We start from the raw sequence: 21757 nt of genomic DNA, 5'->3' as shown, positions 1-21757 counted from the left end.
GTAGGGTTTTCACGGCTGTGCTGCATAGCTCAGAGATGCCGTTTAAATCCGAACAGGTGGCACAACTTGACAACACATGGAAGAATTTCCCAAGCCTATGTCAACCCAACTGAACACAAAACAAAGGTTCATGATAACCTCATGATGACAAACCTTGGTTACATATAAAATTATGAAAGTATATGAGAATTGAACATTAATTATCTGTGCAGTACCATTCTGCATGAATTAATTAAGCCATAAATAAATGTATACATTTCACACCAGAACCTACATTTCCATACCTTAAAAATGGCCTCCTCCAGCAAAGGTGGTTGGTTAACATTTTATTTATTAAAATACAACATTGTGTACTTAGATTGGCTACGCTCACGTAAAATATTTCACTTCACGTTATTTAAATGTAAACATTTTAGGCAAAAGTAAAATTACTGAAATAATTAAGCAAAACCAATTTCCAGCCTGTGACAGGGCACATTTCACTCATGTACACAGTGGTGTGAGTGCTAAAGACGAGCAAACCAAACAAATGTTGATGTTGATTTCGGTACCATGATTAGGCAAGACAACGACATAAGCATGATTGCCATGAGCATAATATGTACTTTTGTATTCACAAATACAGTTACTGCAGCTGAATGTATAGCACAACATTAGTTACCAGATATTTTGGTAAAGAAAAAAAACGAGCCTAATTTACGATATCAGACCTTCTTAACAAAACATTGTTACCTAACTATAATATACTCTTAAACAAAATGCGTCTTTGTGCAGTGACAAAAAAAAATATTTTTCTTGTTTTACCAAAGTACGACTCGCAACACGAATGGTGTTAACGGAGTCGAGTTACCGTGAACCAATCAAGAGTCTGGTGCTGAAGGAGAGTGTTGGCTGATGTGGCCGACGTGGCTTTGCACCGCATCTGCGATGTGACAGCAGCCGATGACTCTGCAAGATTATGGATGTGGTGGATTCTGTGGGGGGGGGGGGGGTGGCAGTGGATACCGATGGAGGGAGGGGGGGGGCAGCAGCCGCAGCACTGGCAATCTCGCACGCGCTTAGTTTTTCTGAGCATCTTTTAGCGAGTCAGTCGGGGAATCGTGGTGGTAATAGCACGCGGTGGCGGGGAGAGGAGGTGGAGGGGGGTTTGAAGACAGAGGAGCACATGATGATGACGATGCCTCCGAATTCCCCCTCCACAAGTCCACAGGTGAGCCACCTCTTCCACCCCCCCTCCATGCCGCCACCGCCTCTCTGCCGTGGCGGCCCAGGTGGCGGGCGGTTATCCGTGGCCGTTATTGGAGAGGTAGGCGATGAGGGCGATGACGGTGCCGATGTAGAGCCCCGTTCCCACCGTGATGGAGAGGATGGCGAGGAAGAGGGCACGTCGCGAGGCGGAGTTGGCTCGCAGGTAGTCGCCCTTCGTCACCGCCTTGCTCGACTTTGTTCGCGGAAGGGAGAAGCGGGGGGGGGGGGGGTTAGACAGGAGGGTCGATAGAGCGGCGGATAAAGGGTCAACAATGGTCGTTTGGCATGATTGGACGGTCTGGCACGACGTTCGGTCCTTTGTTGACCTTCCCCCGATGTCTCAGGCTTCGCCTTGTCAAACAGGAGAGGGCACGAGGAGAGGGTTAACAAGGAAGGAATTTGTACGTGGCACGTGTGCATTTTCATCATGTCTCGATTGCCTCTCGTGCGTTTAATGTAATCGGGAATGTAGATGTCGTCAGAGCTATAATAATAACAATGCAAACAAGCCATGGGCCACATAGCTTCGTAAAGCCCGAAATATAATTTTGAAGGCGATGTACAGGTAATTTGTCGAATCTCAGACATAGCAATTGCATGGCTAAATCGCTTACAAAGGAATCTATAATAGTTGCTCTTCGTAGGCCATACAAGAGCAAGAGGAGGCAGACAAAAATAAGCGCACTCACATGCCAAAATGTGGTAGCAGCTTGTCATATGAGAAGATAACTGAGATGGCTTGTCATTCACCCAGCCAGGGAGATCGTAAGCACCAGGACTGTGTTAAAATCAAAAGAGCACTCTGCCATGTGACAATGAATCGTTGGTTGGCTTGCGCCAGTGAATTGTACAGCAAGGAGTGATTTGTTTTGACAAGAAGCAGTAAATGGCACCAAAATTTATTTTCTGCTGCGCAAGAGTCTCGAACACACGGGCAGGCTCTGCATTGTGGATCTGTTGGTTATTTGGAGTACACCTCTTGAATTACATGTCTTTTAGAATGTTTCACAATCCCGTCATTATCATCGTCGTCATCAGCCTTGCTCTAGTCATTGCTGGATGAAGGCTTCCCAAAGTTGCTGCCATTCCTCATGGTCCTGCAATGCCACAACCTATCTCTCTTCTGCATATGAGCTGATCTCATTTCTCCATCCGCTATAGGAGTTGTTACCGCCTTCAGCTAACAGTCTTTTGTCAGTCTCAGCCATCGACCGTAATCAATTGACGATGTGTCCCACACAAACCCACTTCCTTTCCCAAACAGTCAACGTGATGTATCTTATCTTATTTTATATGTATAGTGCGCCTTAGTTCAAGACGCTTTACATCGTTTAAAAGCGGTAACAAAAATAGAGCGCTTTAGAATGGCAAGGGCATGCAAGGGCCGAAGAACGAGTGACCGTAACAGAGGCAATGCAGGCGACACAAAAGGGCAGGAGAGGGATGGCAAGGAGTGGAGTGGTGAGGGGAGGGAAGAGAATGGGCAATGAAGAATAGGTGAGCATTGAGAGAGGAACGAAAAGAGGTTAATGAGGGGGACTGTTTAATGTACAGGGAAAGTTTATTCCAGTGGAGGGGTACAAAGAAGGGGAAGGGTTGAAACATTAGATTGGGCACAGGGAGAAGGAATATGTTCTTTAAAAGACGTGTGCCTCTCTCTGACTAAGTGTACTACCATCATGCACCACCTCTCTTATTTGAGCTCTGTTAGTGGCCACGGTTCCAATCCTTGACATAGCAGGAAATATGCACTATCACTTAGCAGACTTGAAATATATCAGTTAACTTGTTTCCTTTCTTAATTTTATATTAAAGTGTTAAGCTCCTTTTGATTCAACAAACTGTTTAATCCCAAGTAATATTTGAAGCATGTATTGTTATACAGACGTATAAGAGCATTTACAGACGAGTAAGATATTATTTGTTAGAGATAACATTTTAAAGACGAAATTAATCCTCCATTTTAATAAAGCATCTGTCTCTGTTTTTCATCGTAACATTAACATTTTCAGCCCTTTCGCCAATACGCTGCTGGATGAAGGCCTTCCAATGCTGTGTCGGTCATGGGGGTTGGTTGACCATACTTCACCATGCTGGTCAGTACGAGTTTTTGAAGCGGGGGTGGGGGGGGCGCAACCAGTTGAGATATCACCAATTTTAGCAACGGCTGGGAATTGAACTCAGATCGCTGTGTTCACGAGCGCAGCGCACTAACCACCAAGTTGCTGCTCCACACCAGTAAGAGTGGTCAACAAATAGTGTACAGTAATTTCTAAATTTGTGTGTTTTTTTTAAGTTAACGCGAAATATTTTGACTCGTTTGAAATAAATCGAAGTGTGAAATTTGTATCGGTTGGGTAAATGATAAGGCCAACATCTTGACTACAATCAGATATAAGACCTCATTCAAGTCAGGGTTCACTGACTGGCTTTGGCGTTATAGTAAATGTACTACCTATAGCATGTTATCAAACTTACATTGTTTCAAATCACTTGGCAATAGCTTCTGTTTGTGTATAATGTGTTTATATAAGTTGTAGAGCGGTGGCACGGTGGTTAGCACACTCTGCTGTAAACCTAAGCAACCTCAGTTCGATTCCCAGCCACTGCTAACATCAGTGGTGAGTGATATCTAAATCAATCTTGGGATCCCCCACCACCAACCCACACTGACCAGCATGGTGAAGTATGGTCAGTCAACCTTCATGACCGACATGGCATAGGAAGGCCTTCATCCGCAGTGCATCAACAAAGGGTTGTAAATAATTTGTATGGAAATAATACAATATTTAATATAAATACTGTACTCTATATATCATATTCTGCTCTATAATTTACAAGTAGCTCTAATTTGATTTGCAACTAGAACCAAAACACAATCATCATCTTGCTCATTACGGTTATAATGTGTGAACCAGTTAGATAGGCCGATTATTTCTAGCCACTATACCATGATATATCCCCCCACGTATATCTGTGAATGCAAGCACGCTCGGGTCAACAAAGGAGCCTAATGTCAGGAGCAAAACATGTCCAGGAGAAAAAGCCTCGCCAGAGCAAGATTATGAAGCCCATTATAGTTGCATGTAACCCTTGGGGGAATAAATGTCGAATTTCCCCAAAAGGCAATGGCTTCAGAAAGCGTGGGTCGGATGAGCATAACCACCGGCCTCCGCGTCGCGCCAAGGACACTAGCTCGACTGTGCTCAGTTGCACAAGGTCGGGGTCAGAGGTCGCAACCGGGTACCCGATACCCGTATCCTACCCGATACCCGGCTGAATCCCTGCAGTCACGAAAGCTTTAAATCGAAAAAAGAATACTGCCAAAAGCTCTCTTGATATTTCCAAACATTGTGTTTATTTCTTTCACCAATTCACTGTTGGATGATTGGATTTCCATGCTGTGCAGTTCTTGGGTGTTATTTGACTATACTTCACCACGCTGGTCAGTGTGGATTATCGAAATCAGGCAGTACAGACGTTGGTGTATGTAGTACAGTACAATACTGGATTTGACTGCTCTCATACTGTACTTTACATACTACTTTACATTCTATTGTATGCAGAATGTGCTACGAATGGACATTGCTAGAAACGTCGCTGATTGCATTTTTTTATTTTAAGGTAGTATGGTTGACGAGTGTGAATTATTTGTTAATAGTGCTTGTGCACCACTGCCAACGCAACATCACCAAATAATTTTTTATACAAAATCTGGTTGTTATCGTTGTTCTGTGTATCTTGGCAGTTTAATAATTTGGGTACATTTGGTTGTAATGAATTGGACTTTAATTATAAAAATTTCCCCACCGGCACATATTTAACTCCCAAGGCTTCTTCACACCACAGTAATTCGAGCTTTTCATTAGCACGGTCTCTGGAGTGTTTCTCCTGAGCATGAGCTACGTTGCTTTTTAGCACTTTAGCAATTTAATTTTAATTGTCCTAGCATGTCTTGCACAGCAGATAGAAGTTGCATAAAACATGTCCTGGTCTTCATAATAAAGGCTTTTGGGTTAGATCGTGTAAGTATAAATGTGTCGCAACCCTCCATCACCCGACACGGCCAATCAGTAAAAAATGTGTCACGTTAACAAAACGCCAATTAGTTACTTCTTCAGCCCACCGGTGTGTTTGAAGAGTGAATCCACAACATTTAGAATTTGAGCACGACGTTTCGCTGGGAATGACATCCAGCAGCTTCGCGCAATTTGCCAGAATAGTGAAGCTATCCACCTGCTTCCGGTCTTAAATAGTGCAAGATGACGTCATCATTGAACCCCATCAGGTTTAGAGATCAGAGGCGGAGGAGGGGGGGGGTATTGTAATATTATAATAGATTAATAATCAGTTCATTAGTATGTGATTTCTCTATAAGGAAATGTAATATGTATTGTGTATTACTTAACAATACGCTTCCAGGCAGCGCTAAGTCTGTCGCTATCAGAGCGGTTAAAATTATTGGTATTTCTCTCAATTTTCGATGCATTCTCTAATTAGTCTTGGCCAGTAATAATTAGTTTTGCATAACACTTCAACGTTATCAAAATCAATTGATTGTCCTTGTTGGCAAGCATGATCTGCCACTGCCGACAGTTGTGTTTAAGATCATTTAATGTTCCTTTGGTGTTCTTTTAGTCTTACGCTAATGTTACGTCCCGTCTGTACAATATAGCATTTACCACATAAGCAATTCATCCGAACTTATGTAATTAATCTTTAGTACAAGACACTGCTACTTCTGCATGGTGGACCCTTCCAAACATCGGACTGGCAAGAATGCACCTGCTATCACGTATCCGGACCTTCCTTCATCCATCGTCCCAGTGCCACACTACCATGAGCTCCCCGTACCCACTCCTCCAGAGAGAGAGCACCCATCTTTAGAAGGGAGCAGCAAGTCAGAGAGCAAGGAAGACGTTGTAGATCCAGATGACAATGTCAGAGGTAGAGCTGAGGAAACAAACCCATACTACCCCAGCCAAAAAGACCTCAACGACTTGATCAGAGATCTTGGTCTCACCAAGTCCAATGCTGAGCTTTTGATGTCTAGGCTCAAGCAGTGGAACTTGTTGGATGAAAGTGTGCAAGTCGCAGATCAGAGGAATCGTAACCAACCTTTTTGCAGCTTCTTCACCCGTCAAGATGGGCTCTGCTTCTGCCACAATGTGACCAGTCTGTTCGAGGCAGTCTAAATCGTCTGTAACCAGAATGACTGGCGCCTCTTCATTGACAGCTCATCCAGGAGCCTCAAAGTCGTGCTGCTCCATAATGTCAACAAGTACCCGTCTCTTCCCCTGGCTCCCTCGGTGCACCTTAAAGACGATTACAACAGCATCGAGACCTTGCTGGACGCCTTGAAGTATGATGAGTATGGCTGGGAGGTCATCGGAGACTTCAAAATGGTGGCATTCCTGATGGGTCTCCAAGGTGGTTTACCAAGTGTCCCTGCTACCTTTGCCGTTGGGACAGCAGGGACACCAACAACAACAACAACAACAACCGCCATTCGCCACTAAGTGGCGGTGACGTCACCACGACGCTTGTGCCAGGCCATGTGCACCTTGAGGCCACGTGAAGTGTCGAACGCCCGCTGGCAGGAGGTCACGGGGCAGACCCAGGTGCCACGGGTCGACTGACCGAGATGACCGAGATGACTGGCTGATGCACCACCTGTGCCCCCTACTGTGCCAACTTGCTGTGCTTTAGCCACCCGGCGCTCCGCTCGTTGTTGTGAGCGTCGCTCCTCCGCCCTCCGTTGTTGTTGGAGGGCGACTGCCTCCAACTGCCCAGTAGCGTCCTTCACGAGCCTCCTCCACTGAGGCCGATCTTGACACCGCTGGTACCAGTCATCGGCAAGTCCACTCAGCTCCACGTCCTCCTGTACCACATCACTCCATCTCTTCTCTAGCCCGTGCCGCGCCCGTTTAGCCCCCTCGATCCGGCCGAACAAAAGCTGTTTAGGCATGCGGTGGCTGGGCATGCGGGCTACATGACCCAGCCAACGCAGCCTTGCCTGCCGGAGGAGCTCACTGATGGGACTTTGCCCAGATCTTTCAAGGACTTGTGAGCTCCTCACACAATCCAGCCTGGTCAAACCCAGGATGGATCGTAGGCAGGCCAGCCTAAATGTTTCCAACCGGCGAAGATGCTCCACTAGGGGGGTCCACGTTTCGCAAGCGTAGAGAAGGGAGGGAATGACCGTGGCCGAGAAGACCTGAAGCTTCGTGCGGAGCGACAGACCAGGTAGCTTCCACACAGCGTTACGCAACCGATGAAAAGATATTGCCGCTCGACTGATTCGGAGTGAGACCTCTGCTGATAAACTGGAGCTGGTCATGAGCACACTGCCCAGGTATGGGAAACTCTCTACTCTCTCCACAACTGCCCCATCACCGATTGGGAGTTGTGGGGGCGGAGTGCCCGATGGTACAAAATACCCAGGCAGGTGCTTAGTTTTGGTGGGGCTGATGGTAAGGCCCCACCTCTTAGTGGCACACTCCAGCCTCAGCAGCAGCGTCTCCAACTCCTCTTCTGAATGAGCAGCTATTACCAAATCATCGGCATACATAACGTGGTTGACCAATAGGGAGCCATCCCTTGATCGCACCCGGGCGTCGATCAGCCTCCCATTATATCTGTACCAAATGGTAATTCCCCCGGTACAGCTATTGAAGGCTTCACGAACTACGCAGTCGAAATAGATGTTAAATAATGTGGGAGCCAGAGGACATCCCTGTCGCACCCCAAGGTGTACAGGGAAAGGCTCCGACTCCCGGCCACGTAGTTTTACCCGGGCCCGCTCACCATCATGAAGGTCCTTAATGATCGTGAGCAGAGGGTCAGGGACTCCGAAAGCACGAAGAACAACCCAGAGCCCAGTCCTACTGATGGTATCATAGGCCTTGACCAGGTCAATAAAGCAGAGATGTAGGTCTTTTTGGAATTCCCTACACCTCTGCTGTAGCAGACGGACAGAAAATATGGCATCTGTGCAGGACCGCCCTTTCCTGAAACCACATTGGGGCTCCGCAAGCCTCTCCTCAGCATGCCTAGCAAGGCGATGTTGAATAATCCTTGCCAGGACCTTACCCGGCACCAACGCACACTACCACAGGCGGGACTGGCCACAACGGACCGAGTTCTCTGTGGGGAGGAACAACGTTAAGTGGGAGCCACTGGTGGACCCCCGAAAGGTGCTGATCCCACCACTGCACATCAAATTGGGCTTTATGAAACAATTTGTCAGAGCTGTAGATAAGGAGTCGGCAGCCTTCAAGTACCTTCAAGACTTCTTCCCTAAGCTGTCTGAGGCAAAGGTCAAAGCCGGTGTCTTCATTGGACCACAGATAAAGAACATCCTGGAGTGCAATGAATTCCCCAAGAAGCTCACTAGTAAGGAAAAAGCGGCTTGGAACAGCTTTGTCGCAGTGGTTCGTGGCTTCCTGGGCAATCACAAGGTCGAAAAGTATGGGGAGCTGGTTGAGACTCTGGTGAAGAACTATGGCACAATGAGCTGTAGGATGTCCCTCAAAGTCCATCTTAATAAATTCAAGGAGAACATGGGAGCGCACTCGGAGGTGCAAGGCGAGCACTTCCACCAGGATATACTGGACTTTGAACGCCACTACCAGAGGGCTGATTCGGTAAAGTGATTTACAGTATAATCGAAAATCTCGAAAAACTACTCACTTCTAAATCTTTTGTAGTCATTTTTGTATTACTTTAGTACAAAAAAAATGTTATATTTTATTCATATGTTTTTTTTCTGACTTTATGTGAACAAAAATACACAAATTTGACCGTTTTCCCATTGAAAATAGGTACATTTCAAAATATCACTGTCCCGGTCACAAAAGCAAAGTTTGTGGAGAATAATAGCCATTTTCTATACTTTTTAGGCATAAGCAATTAGGAAATAACACTTACTAGCCAGGAACAAACATTTGTGTTACATAGTGTAATCTAATCACTTTCAGCAGTTTTGTTGTTAGGTCTAGGTTTGGCATTCAAGAAGACAGGTTTACCAGAAGATATTCCAAAACTTGCTGACCATTGTCTAAATCACACTTGTTTCTCATGGCGAGGTGATTTCTTTAAACGAAAGGAAGGAGCAGCAATGGTTCTCCTTCATCTCCTTCTATAGGAACTCTGTACATGGAAAACTTTTAAACAAAAGCACTTGCCTCAAGTACATTAAAACCATATTTTTGGTTTAGATATGTCGATGACACTTTGGTTGTCTGGCCACATGGTAAATATACACTTAATTATTTTTTAAATCATCTCAATGCACAAAACCCGGCCACCCAGTTCACCATGGAAATGGAGGTGAACAACACACTCCCCTTCCTAGACATTTTGCTTGGACGCGGCCTAAATGGTAAAATAACACACAGCTTCTACCGAAAGGGAACACACACTGATTCCTATCTGAATGCAGATTCGCATCATCATTCAGCACAGAAATCCTCTGTCATCGAGACGCTCATACATCGAGCAAAACAGTGTCAGATGGTGAAAGTCTAAGGGGAGAGATTAAACATGTTAAAGAAGCACTACGCCTGAATGGCTACAATTATACTCAAATTAACAGAGCATTGAATGCCAAACCAAGACCGAACAACAAAACTGCTGAAAGTGATCACGTTATAAAAATAATTAAAATACCATATATCTCAGGAGTAACTGACACATTAGCCCGTGCTTTGCAAAAGCAAAACAGTAAACTAAGATTTGGTACAGTATACAAAATTCAAAAACTAGTGCCTTGTACTAAAGATTAATTACATAAGTTAAAAACAGAAGGTGTATATCGGATTAGTTGCTTATGTGGTAAATGCTTCATTGGACAGACGGGACGTAACATTAGCGTAACACTAAAAGAACACCAAAGGAACATTAAATTCTCTCAAACACAACTGTCGGCAGTGGCGGAAAACATGCTTGCCAACAAGGACACCCAATTGATTTTGATAACAAAACTAATTATGACTGGCCAAGACTTAGAGAATCCATCGAAATTGCGAGAAATACCAATAATTTTAACCGCTCTGATAGCTACCGACATAGAGCAACCTGGAAGCGTATTATTAAGTAATACACAATACATATTACATTTCCTTATAGAGGAATCACATACTGATGAACTGATTACTAATCTATTGTATAATTACAATACCCCCCACCTCCGCCTCTGATCTCGAAACCTGATGAGGTTCAATGATGACGTCGTCCTGCACTATTTAAGACCGGAAATGAAACCATCAGTCAGTCATTGTCGTAACACTATCTTTTCAAATAATGTATCTGAACGAATGATCACGTGGTTGTGGTGTTTTAAAATCGCATCCTCTTAAAAATACTTTTCATGTTTTTAAATGTCCCCCACACTGCAATGATCATCGCTGATCAATATTCTTTAGGACCGAAATATTCTACCGTGTCCTGAAATGATCTTTGACAAAGCACCACATATTGCCAGTGAGCTTCTGCATCCAGTAATAATGAGAGGGACTACTTAGAGCTAGTAGCACACGTACAAAGGAGACATTGGAAGGTATGAGAGGCCAATTTGGCGTGGAGACTAATGAACAGCGTAAGTAACACGACCCTTGCTTCTCGATGCACGTCCGCAGCACCTATCGAGTGTGACCCTCGCAGCTGGCTTCCGACAACAACCGCGCAGACACGGGACAAAGCTCACAAAACATCGGTGCGTTTCACACGGCTCACTTTGTGTTTTGATTCTCTAGCATCGTGGATATGTATAAGATTAGGCGAGACTTGCTGCTGTTTTGAAGGATTCTTGATATAAATGGTAGCCACTGGTGGGAGAAGGTGTCTTTATTTTTATCCACTGCTGTTTGTCATGTTCAAAAGCATGGATTAGCTGAGAATAGAGGGCACTATAATAATAAAATAATCTGTTTATCTCCCCGTTTAAAAGTGTATATTTATATTTGTAGCAATATTGAATTCATATCTCCATTGACTTGACAAATAAATAAATAATGGGGGAAATCCTCCGGCCACTGGAGGTTCAGTGGATTCTGTCGGTGAGATTTTCCCAAATGTACGCTCTGTGCATGAGCCTGGCAAGCAGGTATATGCATCCGAGCACATCGCTGCCGTTTTATGTTTCGCTGATGGTAACTTATACATATGGATAGTCTTGATTAGGTGACTGATGTAAATGATAACAATGTTCTGGAGGAGCTGGAGAGCTGAAATTGGGCATCAAATATAGTCGAGTGAATCGAATCTATGCCTAAGAGAGGACATTTATGACGCAGCGGCTAAACACACCGCACTATGAACCGAGCAATTGGAGTTAAATTCTCAGCCATGGCTAACATCAGTGGGGAGCGACATCTGGATCAGTGCTGCTCCCGCACCCGGCACCAATCTTCACCGACCAGAGTGATGAAGTATGGTTAAACAATTTCCAATCAGCAGTGGATGACAAAGGGCTGTAAATAATGTGTTTATTTATAGTAATAACTAGAAAAATAAAATCTCAATCTTAAAATTTGTACCCTAAATAATTATGGCTTGGAGATTCATAGATTTTACTCATAGCGTAGGATCTTGCGTGAAGTTCTCAATATCTTTAAATCTCACGGTAAATGCATATAAATCAGTCAATGATTTAAAAATATGTGAGCCCGAATATCAGTGAATCTAGTAATTGACCTCGTGTGGAGTGTGACACTAAAGCCAGTAGAAAAGACGCAGAATCGGTTTTTGGTCAATCCTTACTTGTGTCACTGCTGGTGGAAAGGTCTCCACCCGAGTGAGGTCTAGAAAGCCCCTCTTAAGTGGATAATTTAAAATTAGCCGAATAAATGTCATTTGTCCACCACACAACTCCATGCCTGTGGTCCGACTAATGATCCAGATAATCCGCATACCTGGGTGTTTTATGAGTTAAAAATATGAATTATTTGTGGAATGCCCATTACATGCATTTGTAATGTTCATGGAAATTTTACTGCATGCATGGTGAAGGAGAGGTCACGTGATCATCGGGGCCCATTAACGGGATGTACATACAGAAGTGTGTACCGCTAAAGCAGTTTCCGTTACGTTGGGAATAAAATAATAATAATTACGGTTTTTTAAATGTATCCATTGGAAAACTTGCCTGAGTATGTAAAATCAAAGTAACGTACAATAGTTTAAGGTAACATTGCAGTTAAAATGTGAGGCTGTATGTAATCCATGCATACGTTAGCAGTTAAATACAGTATTTATCAAAATTGCTCGTGACTACAAGGTTATATGTTGCATTTGACCCCCTGTGCATACATTCTACTCATGGTGTCAACACTGGCGGGTGAATTACTCAAGAGACTACAAAACCTCATCTGGAGCACTGCATCCGAGCCCTTAATTTCGAAGCTGTCAACTACACTAGGCTTGCTGTGAAACCACACTCAATAATACAATTATACGCACGGTCATTTTTAACCCCACTACGATCCTACTAAATGCACGTAACAGTCAGGGAATGGAAATCCCCATTGCTTGAGCAGGCCTGGTTTTTTGATGGGCAATGGAAACCGCTTTGGAAGAGAAGAGAGACGAGAGATACGTCTGAATGAAAGGACAAATATATTTTAGGTGGAAGTGCTTTTTGTAATAATGCATCAGTTGGACATCTGGATCCTAAGCAACTCGAAAATGAGTTGTTGGCATTTGAATACAGGTGCCTCAGATGGATGTGGGGAATTTATTTGTGGCAAGGCAGGCTTAGCAATTCAAAAGTCCAGCAGAGAACATTGTCGGTAATTGTTGTAGATATGATTATGAAGAAAACTGTTGCACGGGGTAAGAAATGTGTGCAGAAAGGGGGAGGGCCGATTGCAGAGACAGCCATTGAAGGGGTCTCCATGAGTCCAGGGGCCAATGAGAAGACCAAAGGTCAGATAGTGAGATACCGTTTGGGCAGATGTTGGAGGTTGTGCGTCTACTGTGCGGCAGTTGCGGGATCTGGCAGAGGGTAGAGAGTGTTGATAAAGTGTGGTCACATCAACACCTTTTGGCCATATGGTGACATCTTGATCCTTAAATGGAGATCAGCGATGAAATGGAAGGCGTCTCTGGAGCTCCTGGGACACGCTTTTTAAAGATTCACGTTTTCAACGTTAAAGAAATATTCGTCTGAGGTTGATTGCAGTCATATTCTTAATTCCTTTCCTACTGTTTCGTTTTCTCGTCTTTTTTTCTGTTTTATTTTCTCTGACCTATTCCCTGCTACATAATTGTATGTTTTTGTTTATGCGAACAACATTTTTCGTGCAATTTAAAAACGTGATAGCAAAAAAAAAATGTGTTTGACCTACATGTTATTTTTGCCACCGAATGTGCTTGACGTGAGGTGTTAAATGCTCTTCGTGAGAAGCTGGATGCAGAAAAAGCCACAACCATTAGTGTGCTTGTACCAGCAGTTTCCATTTTCCTTCTCCCTACAAGTGTTATATAAGAATGTGTTGCTTCAGTTTCAGTTCAGTTTCATTTATTTGGTATAGCCATGTGAGCCATTCGGCTCTTGAATCGGGAGCAACCGCAACACATAAAAAACAAAAACATGAACAACAAAACATCTTAAAGTGACTATGCGCAAACATAAAAATCCAGGAAAAAACTGCAAAGTCTTCCAGAAAAAAACACCGTACACAAACGCTGTGCAAAAATCCCAGTGGGATGCAAATCAAACAACAACAAAAACAACCACAAGACAACTTAGATTAAAGCCATCATTCTAACTCCGTACTACAACAAACAAAACATGGCCAAACCAAAAAACTTTTCGAAATCACCAAAATAAAGCCATAAGCAATGTAACAGTGATCATAGGAACTGTGACCGAAATTTCACAATAAACGACATAAACAACATGTACCACCAAACCCTGTAGCCATAGTTTAAATCAGTGTTGTGCTTTTAAAAGGTGTGCTTCTATCCAGAAATAATATAAATATATAAATATATTTTACAGAATTGGTTTGTTATGTTTCACGTTGTTTGCGTAATGGCGCGTTACGTACATGATTTCCAGAACGAGTTTCCCGTCTTTTTTAAAGGAAACATCGTTTTTATTTAGCTCTCATGATGTCGACTTTAATCACCGATACTGAATAGTTTACTGTTAGGAAGGTTCCTGTCACACATTTATGAAGTATCCACAAGCACGCAGCGAAGGCCTGGATTTGATACCGCACATGACATCACAAATTGTACCGACGTCTCGACACGTGGCACATTTTTAGGCGAGATTCCAGGTTGACACATGAATAATTGAGTCTTTTCTCAGATGCGAATGTGCTTCATGTGTGGACTGCTACGGCCAGGAACGTGGACACGTCAATGATCCTAACATGTTAATGATCCGAACAAAGATGGTCGGTCACCGCATCGCGCACTTCAGATGCGCATCTGCGGCCGTCTGGAACGTTATTCCTTCCTATTTTAGGAAGCCACTGGACCTAGGCACTTTTACATCTAGATTGAAAACTCACTTATTTAGAACTGATTTTTGTGTTTAGTTTGTTGTCCTTCCCCCGCACCTCCGATAACCACAGTTGGCTACGAAAGATGTTCAACAAGAAATCCTTCAAATGGGAGAAAAAAAATGTTTACGCACCCTTCACCTTCGCAAAACAAATAGCTGCACAACAATGGGGAAAAGCAGTGAGAGTGAAAACACATGAAAGGGCATTCGTTGGTCAGGCGGCACTGCTGAGACTCACCTGCTGCGAGAGGCAGAAGGCAGCAATTCCAAGAGGCCAGAAGCAGCAGAGCATGGAGAACACGCTGAGGCCCAGGTGGTCTCGAGGTGGTAACGACAAAAAGGTGTCCTCGCTCTCCGTATCGCTTGAGTAATCGCTCTGGGCAGAGAAAACGGAGCAAACGGCGAGGCCAGTCACCTTACGAATGAGACGTTTTCGCTGCACGATGCTATTTGATCCAGGAGTATAAACAGGTGGAGTAAACTCCACTTTGTGCATTGCAAAGGGGAGATATGCACTGCCGTGCCGGACAAGACATGCGGCACAACATGAATACGCGTCGGAGAGCCATGCAGCACAACCAGGAAAACGTGCGTAGCAGACCGTGGTTTCTTTTATATTTTAACCTCGCAGCTAATCGCTCGGGTAGAATTTTAAAATAGCATTAAGTAACTGCATGATATGGCAGACTGTGCACTTGGCTGGATTGGGTTTTTAGCACGGGCAACATTTTAAAAGGTGATTGATGCATCGGCTGCCATGGGAATTTTTTTTACTTTTCTTGCCGATTGCATAGCAATAATTACACGTTTTAGCCTGTCATTACCTCCCAGATGTATTATCGTAAAGCTCATTAACATATGTTCCATGATATTTAAATGCACAAATTACAATGTACTTTGAAACTAAAATTAGAATTGCCTTTGTTTGCAGTGGAAGATATGGAATCAAGACTTCAGTTCAGCCTGGTCTGTCTGATTTGGTCATTAAAAATATATTTTTTTTTACACCCAGCACACCACATCCAGTATCCCTCTCGCTATAGCTGTGGCTACTAATTGCATGCCTCCTGCAGTCCACCAACGATATGGAAATATTCAGCGACAAATTAAGCGCTGTGTAAAACCCATGGGTTTGAGACGCTGTACAATTGAAAGTGACTCTTTAAAGCTCTGCACAAAATGATATTTTTTAAAGTGGTAATAAAAATGATATATGACTAAATGCTTATTTATCTTGTGACAATGTGAATAGCAAATGAGTTGGACACCATTCACGATGCTGCATTACATCTTCAGATATTTCACACCCCTTACAAAAATTTTGCATTCCATAGTAAATTTCCTGCATTAGCAGCATTGAAAGTGGGCTTATACAGCAGCGCATGCAATTAAAAATTTTACCCAATTTTTGGGGATTTAGTCATCATTTCATTATTGTCAACAATGTCTTAAAAATGCCATAACCCGAGCCTCAAGGTCACTCTGTTCAGTAAGACACAAGGGACATAAAGGGCTAGGGGCTGAGTGCACCTGGGATAAACAAGATAAAGATGAAGGCGCGGCCCTGCAATTGCCTGCTGGCAAAACGCCCTCCACTAGAGGTAGCTCAAGAGAGGCCCTGTGGAGGGTATTTGGTCTACTCTTCCACGCTGGCCAGTGATCAAAGACGTCGGGGTGCATCCACACTTCTATTTAGTGACCACTTTGTGCAGACATTCACGGCTTAATTCCTTGTCCATCTTTGTGTGCAAAATGCCAGATATGCTGAGCCTCAAGGTCACTCTGTTTAGCAAACCACAGGGGGAAATATGGGTATTGGGACCAAGTGCACAGGGATATTTTGCTTTAAATAGATTTCAGGAGTAAAAAGGTGTGACTTTCTTTCAGCAGCAATATACCGAGCTAAGTCCCGCTAAATAATATTGTTATCCAATTATACTCCCAATTAGTATCCCTTGGATGTATGCTGGGATTAATCACATGTAGCCACTCGAAAATGTATAGTGCACGATTGATTTTGAAACATTACAGAGAATGAAAGATCGTGTTTTGTGAAATAGTACAAATTGTGCTTCACGCGTTTTAAAATCTATTTCATCACATTTTCTAAGCATGTTACATAGTCCAATGAGCAAGCTTAATAAAAGGGATGGTGTGATGGCCATTAGTGAATTGTTGCTTTGATCCTTCCTCAGTGAAATATTATAACGGTTGCCATTCATATTAGCACAGAAATAGCTGCAGAAGTTACAAAAAAAGGACATAATAAATGTATAATTTCATCATTGTCATGTTAATGTGTGTCACCAATTTGTTCTCTTGGAGCTACATCCATGTAGGAGACAAAAAGACGTTTCACCTCTGGTTTGAAGCAATATCAAGATGCTCATGGTAAAAAAAATCTTCGCTTTTCATTAATTGGCATTTTCATTTGTAGAATCTATGAGCGTTGGGGTTGGTACCGGTTGCGGTGTAAATCAGATATTAACACGCTTCTCGTAGCAATATGAAATAAATATATTGTTCTGTAATGTAATATCCCATGTCCTCATGAGTGCAGCATCAAAATGCAATGCTTGTTACATGCAAAAAAAAGTATTTTAGTGCGTGTAACATCCTCCGCAGTGTCATGCTAATTTGTGTTTTTACGCGCGACATCTAATGACACTTGAAGAGCCTACCATGCCCTTCCGCTCACACACGAACAAAGCCGTGGGTATGTCGCCTATATTTTTTTTACTCTTAAGCAGTTTTACTCATGAATGTGTTGCCATATTTTTGGTTTGTTATTTGTGCTTATTCCCCACTGCCAACAGGGTGTCACTAAATAATTTGGGTACAATTGTTCGAAACAAAAAAGCCAAACTAAAATTCCATCCCCTCTTGCCCATGTGCAATCACGACCCCAGCCACACACCTGCAGATCTTGGTAGTCGCCCTCCTCGTCCACCTCGTAGGACACGGTATGGATGTGCCGCGGCTCTCCGGCCGAGCCGGTGGCTGCCCTCGTGGGGGAGTCCATCCTGCTGCCGCTGCCGCCACCGCCGCCGCAGCTGCTGTCGCTGTCACTCGCGCTCCCGCTCAGGCTGTCCCTGCCGCCGGCCACCGCCACCGCCGCCGCCGCCGCCTCGGTGAAGGTGGTCTCGCAGTGCAGGCTCTCCGTCGGGGGCTCCCCGTGCTGCGAGCAGCCGCCGTCCTCGTTTGCGTCGACGACGGCGGCGGGGGCAGCGCCGCTGGGCGGCAGGCGGGCCACGTGCGATGACTCCGAGCTGAGGTGTCGTCGCCGCTTCTCACCGCCGCTGCTGCCGTGCTGCTGCAGCTGCTGCTGCTGCTGCGTCAGGAGTGCACCGGGGTCCAGCAGCTGCTGGTACACGCAGGTGGAGTTGTCGTTGTCGTCGGTGCCGCAAGAGTTCAGGTAGATTGAGATGAGTCCGTTCGTATGTCGGGGCCGCTCGTTGTACGCGAAGCCGTTTTTCTTGTAGAAGTCGAACCCGTTGACCGGAAGAAGTGGGTTCTGCAGCTCAGCCAGGCTCTCCATTGTTGGTAAAAGGTTTTTCTCTCCTATTTTGTTAAACGTGCCGTCAAGTCGCGTTGTGCTTTAACGGCTGAAACTGCGCAAAGTTCTTACATCAATCTTGTCGCAGCAGCTGCTGTTCTTCTTCAAGAAAGAAAATATTGGAAAAGCGACAAAGCTGCAGTGTTAGAGGTAGCATCAACGCAAAAAGCTTTGTTGTGCAGCTGATATGTATGAGCAGATATGCCTATCTCAGACAAACAGATTACCACAACTGAAAAGAGTGACTGATATGATGTTCTGAAAATGCTATAAAGCTGCAATTCAGTCAAAAAATATACTCGCGTTTATGCATATAACTAGGATAATTCAAAAACATTTTTTTTATTTTGGTCCCCAATATTATGACCTGTGCCTAATTGGTTTCTATAATGTGACTGGGTCAGCCTCAAGTGCTACATTGCTTTAAGTCTCATGTAAGCCACTTAACATGTATGATCCGGATCAGTGAACCAAGTAATTTGCCTCCTGTGGAGTGTGACACTAAATCCAACAAGCGGGCAAAGTCTGGTTCCTAGTAATATCATACACAGCATCTATGGGGACCTTTGTGTTTTAGAACCAAAATTAATTGCACATTAAACATCAACAAAATACATCAAAGAAATACTATTATCATTTTGAGAACACATGAACACTTGTAATACTATTAAGCACAAATTACATGCATTGCAGCTGTCTATATGTCTGATAATTCCATTCTCAATTATTGTGCTTAAATACTTTTCACACCAGGATTACACTAGAGTAGTCGCTGCTGGACTATGTTTAATAAAGTGTATTGGCAAAGATCAACCATCCAGAAACGTTCCAGCCTGCATACTAAATTATTTCACAATCACTATGCAATTACTGCACATCTCCTTAAAGCATACTCTTTGGGCATTTATTAATAATATTACAAGTCGGTGCACTTGGTCGATTGGCAGGTTGTGTGTGATGGAGGAAAGTGTGGGCACTCCCACTTAAACACATCTGGCGAGCGTGAAAGAGTAGGCGAAATTATCCACTTAGAGGGGCTTGCGGGTGGGAGACCTTTCCACCAGCAATGCCATGAGTAAGGCTTTTCAAGGATGTACCTTTACCATTGACCAGAAGTCGGTTCTCCGTAATTTCTACTGGCATTAGTGTCGCACTCCACACGAGGTCAATTAGTAGGCTCTGATATTCGGGATCACGTATATTTTTTCATCACTGACTGCTTTATATGCATTTACCGTGATATTTAAAATCTATGAATCTCCAGGCAATCATTATTTAGGGCCCAAATTATAAAATTGAGATTTCATTTTTCTAGTTATTACTATAAATTAACAAATACATTATGTACAGCCCTTTATCAATCCACTGCTGATTGGAAATAGTTTAACCATACTTCATCACTCTGGTCGGTGAAGATTGGTACCGGGTGCGGGAGCAGCACTGATCCAGATGTCGCTCCCCACTGATGTTAGCCATGGCTGAGAATTTAACTCCAATTGCTCAGTTCATAGCGCGGTGTGTTTAGCCGCTGTGCCATCAATGTCCTCTCTTAGGCATAGATTCGATTCACTCGACTATATTTGATGCCCAATTTCAGCTCTCCAGCTCCTCCAGAACATTGTTATCATTTACATCAGTCACCTAATCACGACCATCCATATGTATAAGTTACCATCAGCGAAAAATAAAACTGCAGCAATGTGCTCTGATGCATATACCTGCTTGCCAGGCTCATGCACAGAGCGTACATTTCGGTAAAACGCACCGACAGAATCCACTGAACCTGCAGTGGCCGGAGGATTTTTAGCATAATTTATTTCTTTGTCAAGTCAATGGAGATATGAATTCTACAAATATAAATATCTACCGGCACATACACTTGTAAACTGGGAAAGAAACTGATTTTTGTTTTATATATAATGCCCTCAATTATCATCGAATACATGCTTTTGAACATGACAAACAGCAGGGGATAAAAATAAAGGGAGCTTTTGCCACTAGGAGCTACCAGATATAAAAGAATCCTTCAAAACAGCAGCAATACAATGCATTCCATACCACGGGCTCACATATGTACGCAATGGATTCGGTAAATTATGTAAGGTCCATAGACCCTTCATCTCTGTATATCGTATCGAAATGTGCACGGCTTGATACCTGCTTTGCACGCTTTGGCACAGCGTAGGAAATTAGATGATCCAACAATATTCATTGAAATTGGTGGCGGGAGATTTGCCTCTTTGCAAAGTTTGGCTCCGTTCCTGCTATGGTATCCGCCTCGTGGCTGCCAACAGTACCAAGGGATCTTAATTAATGTGAGGTAGTCGTTAGCCATTTTCAATTTATAACATTTGGGGCTGCTCCGTGTGTATACAGTAAAACATCAATTACTGCGCGCAGGTTAACTCACGTAATTGGATTTTGCGAATGTAAAATTCCCATTAAGTTCCCCCTCACCGACGCCTCCCCCCCACCCATATGCACCTCCTCTTCTCCTAGAGTGAGTTTTGATTTGCGATTACTGGCTCGTAATTAAATATACATCAGTGGCGTGCAGCCGTGGCAGCCGTTAATGCGAAAGGTTATAATTGCAACATCTAATAGGCGAGCGGGTGATGCTTGATAGTGTTTTTTGCACGTACATTTACACGTGTACGTGTCTTCGTATCTTGTTAATGTAAATTTATATAAACCACCCGCCACCCCCCCCCCCCGATGGTAACAAAAAACAACACGTTCTGCATAAGAAGTCAAGAAGGGCAAAAGCAAGTGCAGAGTTTGCGCGCTTGAAGTAATTCTGCTGGTCGACGTTAGTCTGCAAAGTCAATGGGATGAAAGACGAAAACTAAATGGACAATTGATTTGTTATAATTTAATACAGCTTTCTTTTTCACATGACTGATTATTTTTAATAGCAAATCACAAGCTCCATTGTAGATCATATGCATCACCACCACATTTCGTGGCTTTCAACGCGTTTGCCAGTTCTTTCCCCTTGTGGGCACAAACACAAACCAGGTTTTATTCCCCGTTGAAAATGTTGTTTACGACTCAACAGAGGCCGAAGTTGGCCGTGGAAAATCCAATTTGATTTACTGAGTGGGCGTTCACTCACCCGCTCACAGAGTGTGAGTCCGCTGTCTTTTGGTGGGAAGGTTGGTATGGGCCCTCTACACTTACAATATCTGCCTCCAGACATCAAAACATTTTGCAGCAGTGACTGAAGTCACGGACCACTTTGTTCCTGCGTACTATGAAAAAGAGGACGCTATATTCTCGGTTCAATCATGAATACGCACCAAAATCACCCGATGTTCATACACTCGGAATTGTACTATTATTATATCTCACCCGATGACTAATAATGCATACAGTACGTAATGGCGTGCACCAGCGGGTAAATACAGCCAGTTAACGAGCCTCGGCATGGACACCGA

General features: G+C 43.7%; 1 protein-coding gene across 1 annotated transcript; it reads right to left on the bottom strand.

Moving 5' to 3' along the window:
• Window positions 1-1076: 1076 nt before the first annotated feature.
• LOC144720159 (synapse differentiation-inducing gene protein 1-like) lies at window positions 1077-18354 on the bottom strand. Its single transcript, XM_078596668.1, has 3 exons — window positions 17682-18354; window positions 15003-15140; window positions 1077-1441 (listed from the first exon to the last, which is right to left on the bottom strand). The coding sequence occupies exons 1-3, from the start codon at window positions 18300-18302 to the stop codon at window positions 1283-1285; spliced, it is 918 nt and encodes a 305-aa protein (XP_078452794.1). The 5' UTR covers window positions 18303-18354; the 3' UTR covers window positions 1077-1282.
• Between the last annotated feature and the right edge of the window lie 3403 nt (window positions 18355-21757).

The sequence above is a fragment of the Lampetra planeri genome, chromosome 7 (genome assembly GCF_965212315.1).
Source record: "Lampetra planeri chromosome 7, kcLamPlan1.2.h2, whole genome shotgun sequence".
In the NCBI taxonomy this organism is placed as follows: domain Eukaryota; kingdom Metazoa; phylum Chordata; class Hyperoartia; order Petromyzontiformes; family Petromyzontidae; genus Lampetra; species Lampetra planeri.
Note: the sequence above shows the minus strand (reverse complement) of the source record. Positions and strands in the feature narration are given on the sequence as shown.

Coding starts and splice junctions, on each gene's coding strand:
- LOC144720159 (XM_078596668.1), bottom strand. CDS start 18,302: ATGGAGAGCCTGGCTGAGCTGCAGAACCCACTTCTTCCGGTCAACGGG. Junction 15,141..17,681: donor GCGACTACCAAGATCTGCAG/GTGTGTGGCTGG, acceptor TTCTCTGCCCAG/AGCGATTACTCAAGCGATAC. Junction 1,442..15,002: donor CCTTCTGCCTCTCGCAGCAG/GTGAGTCTCAGC, acceptor CCGCGAACAAAG/TCGAGCAAGGCGGTGACGAA.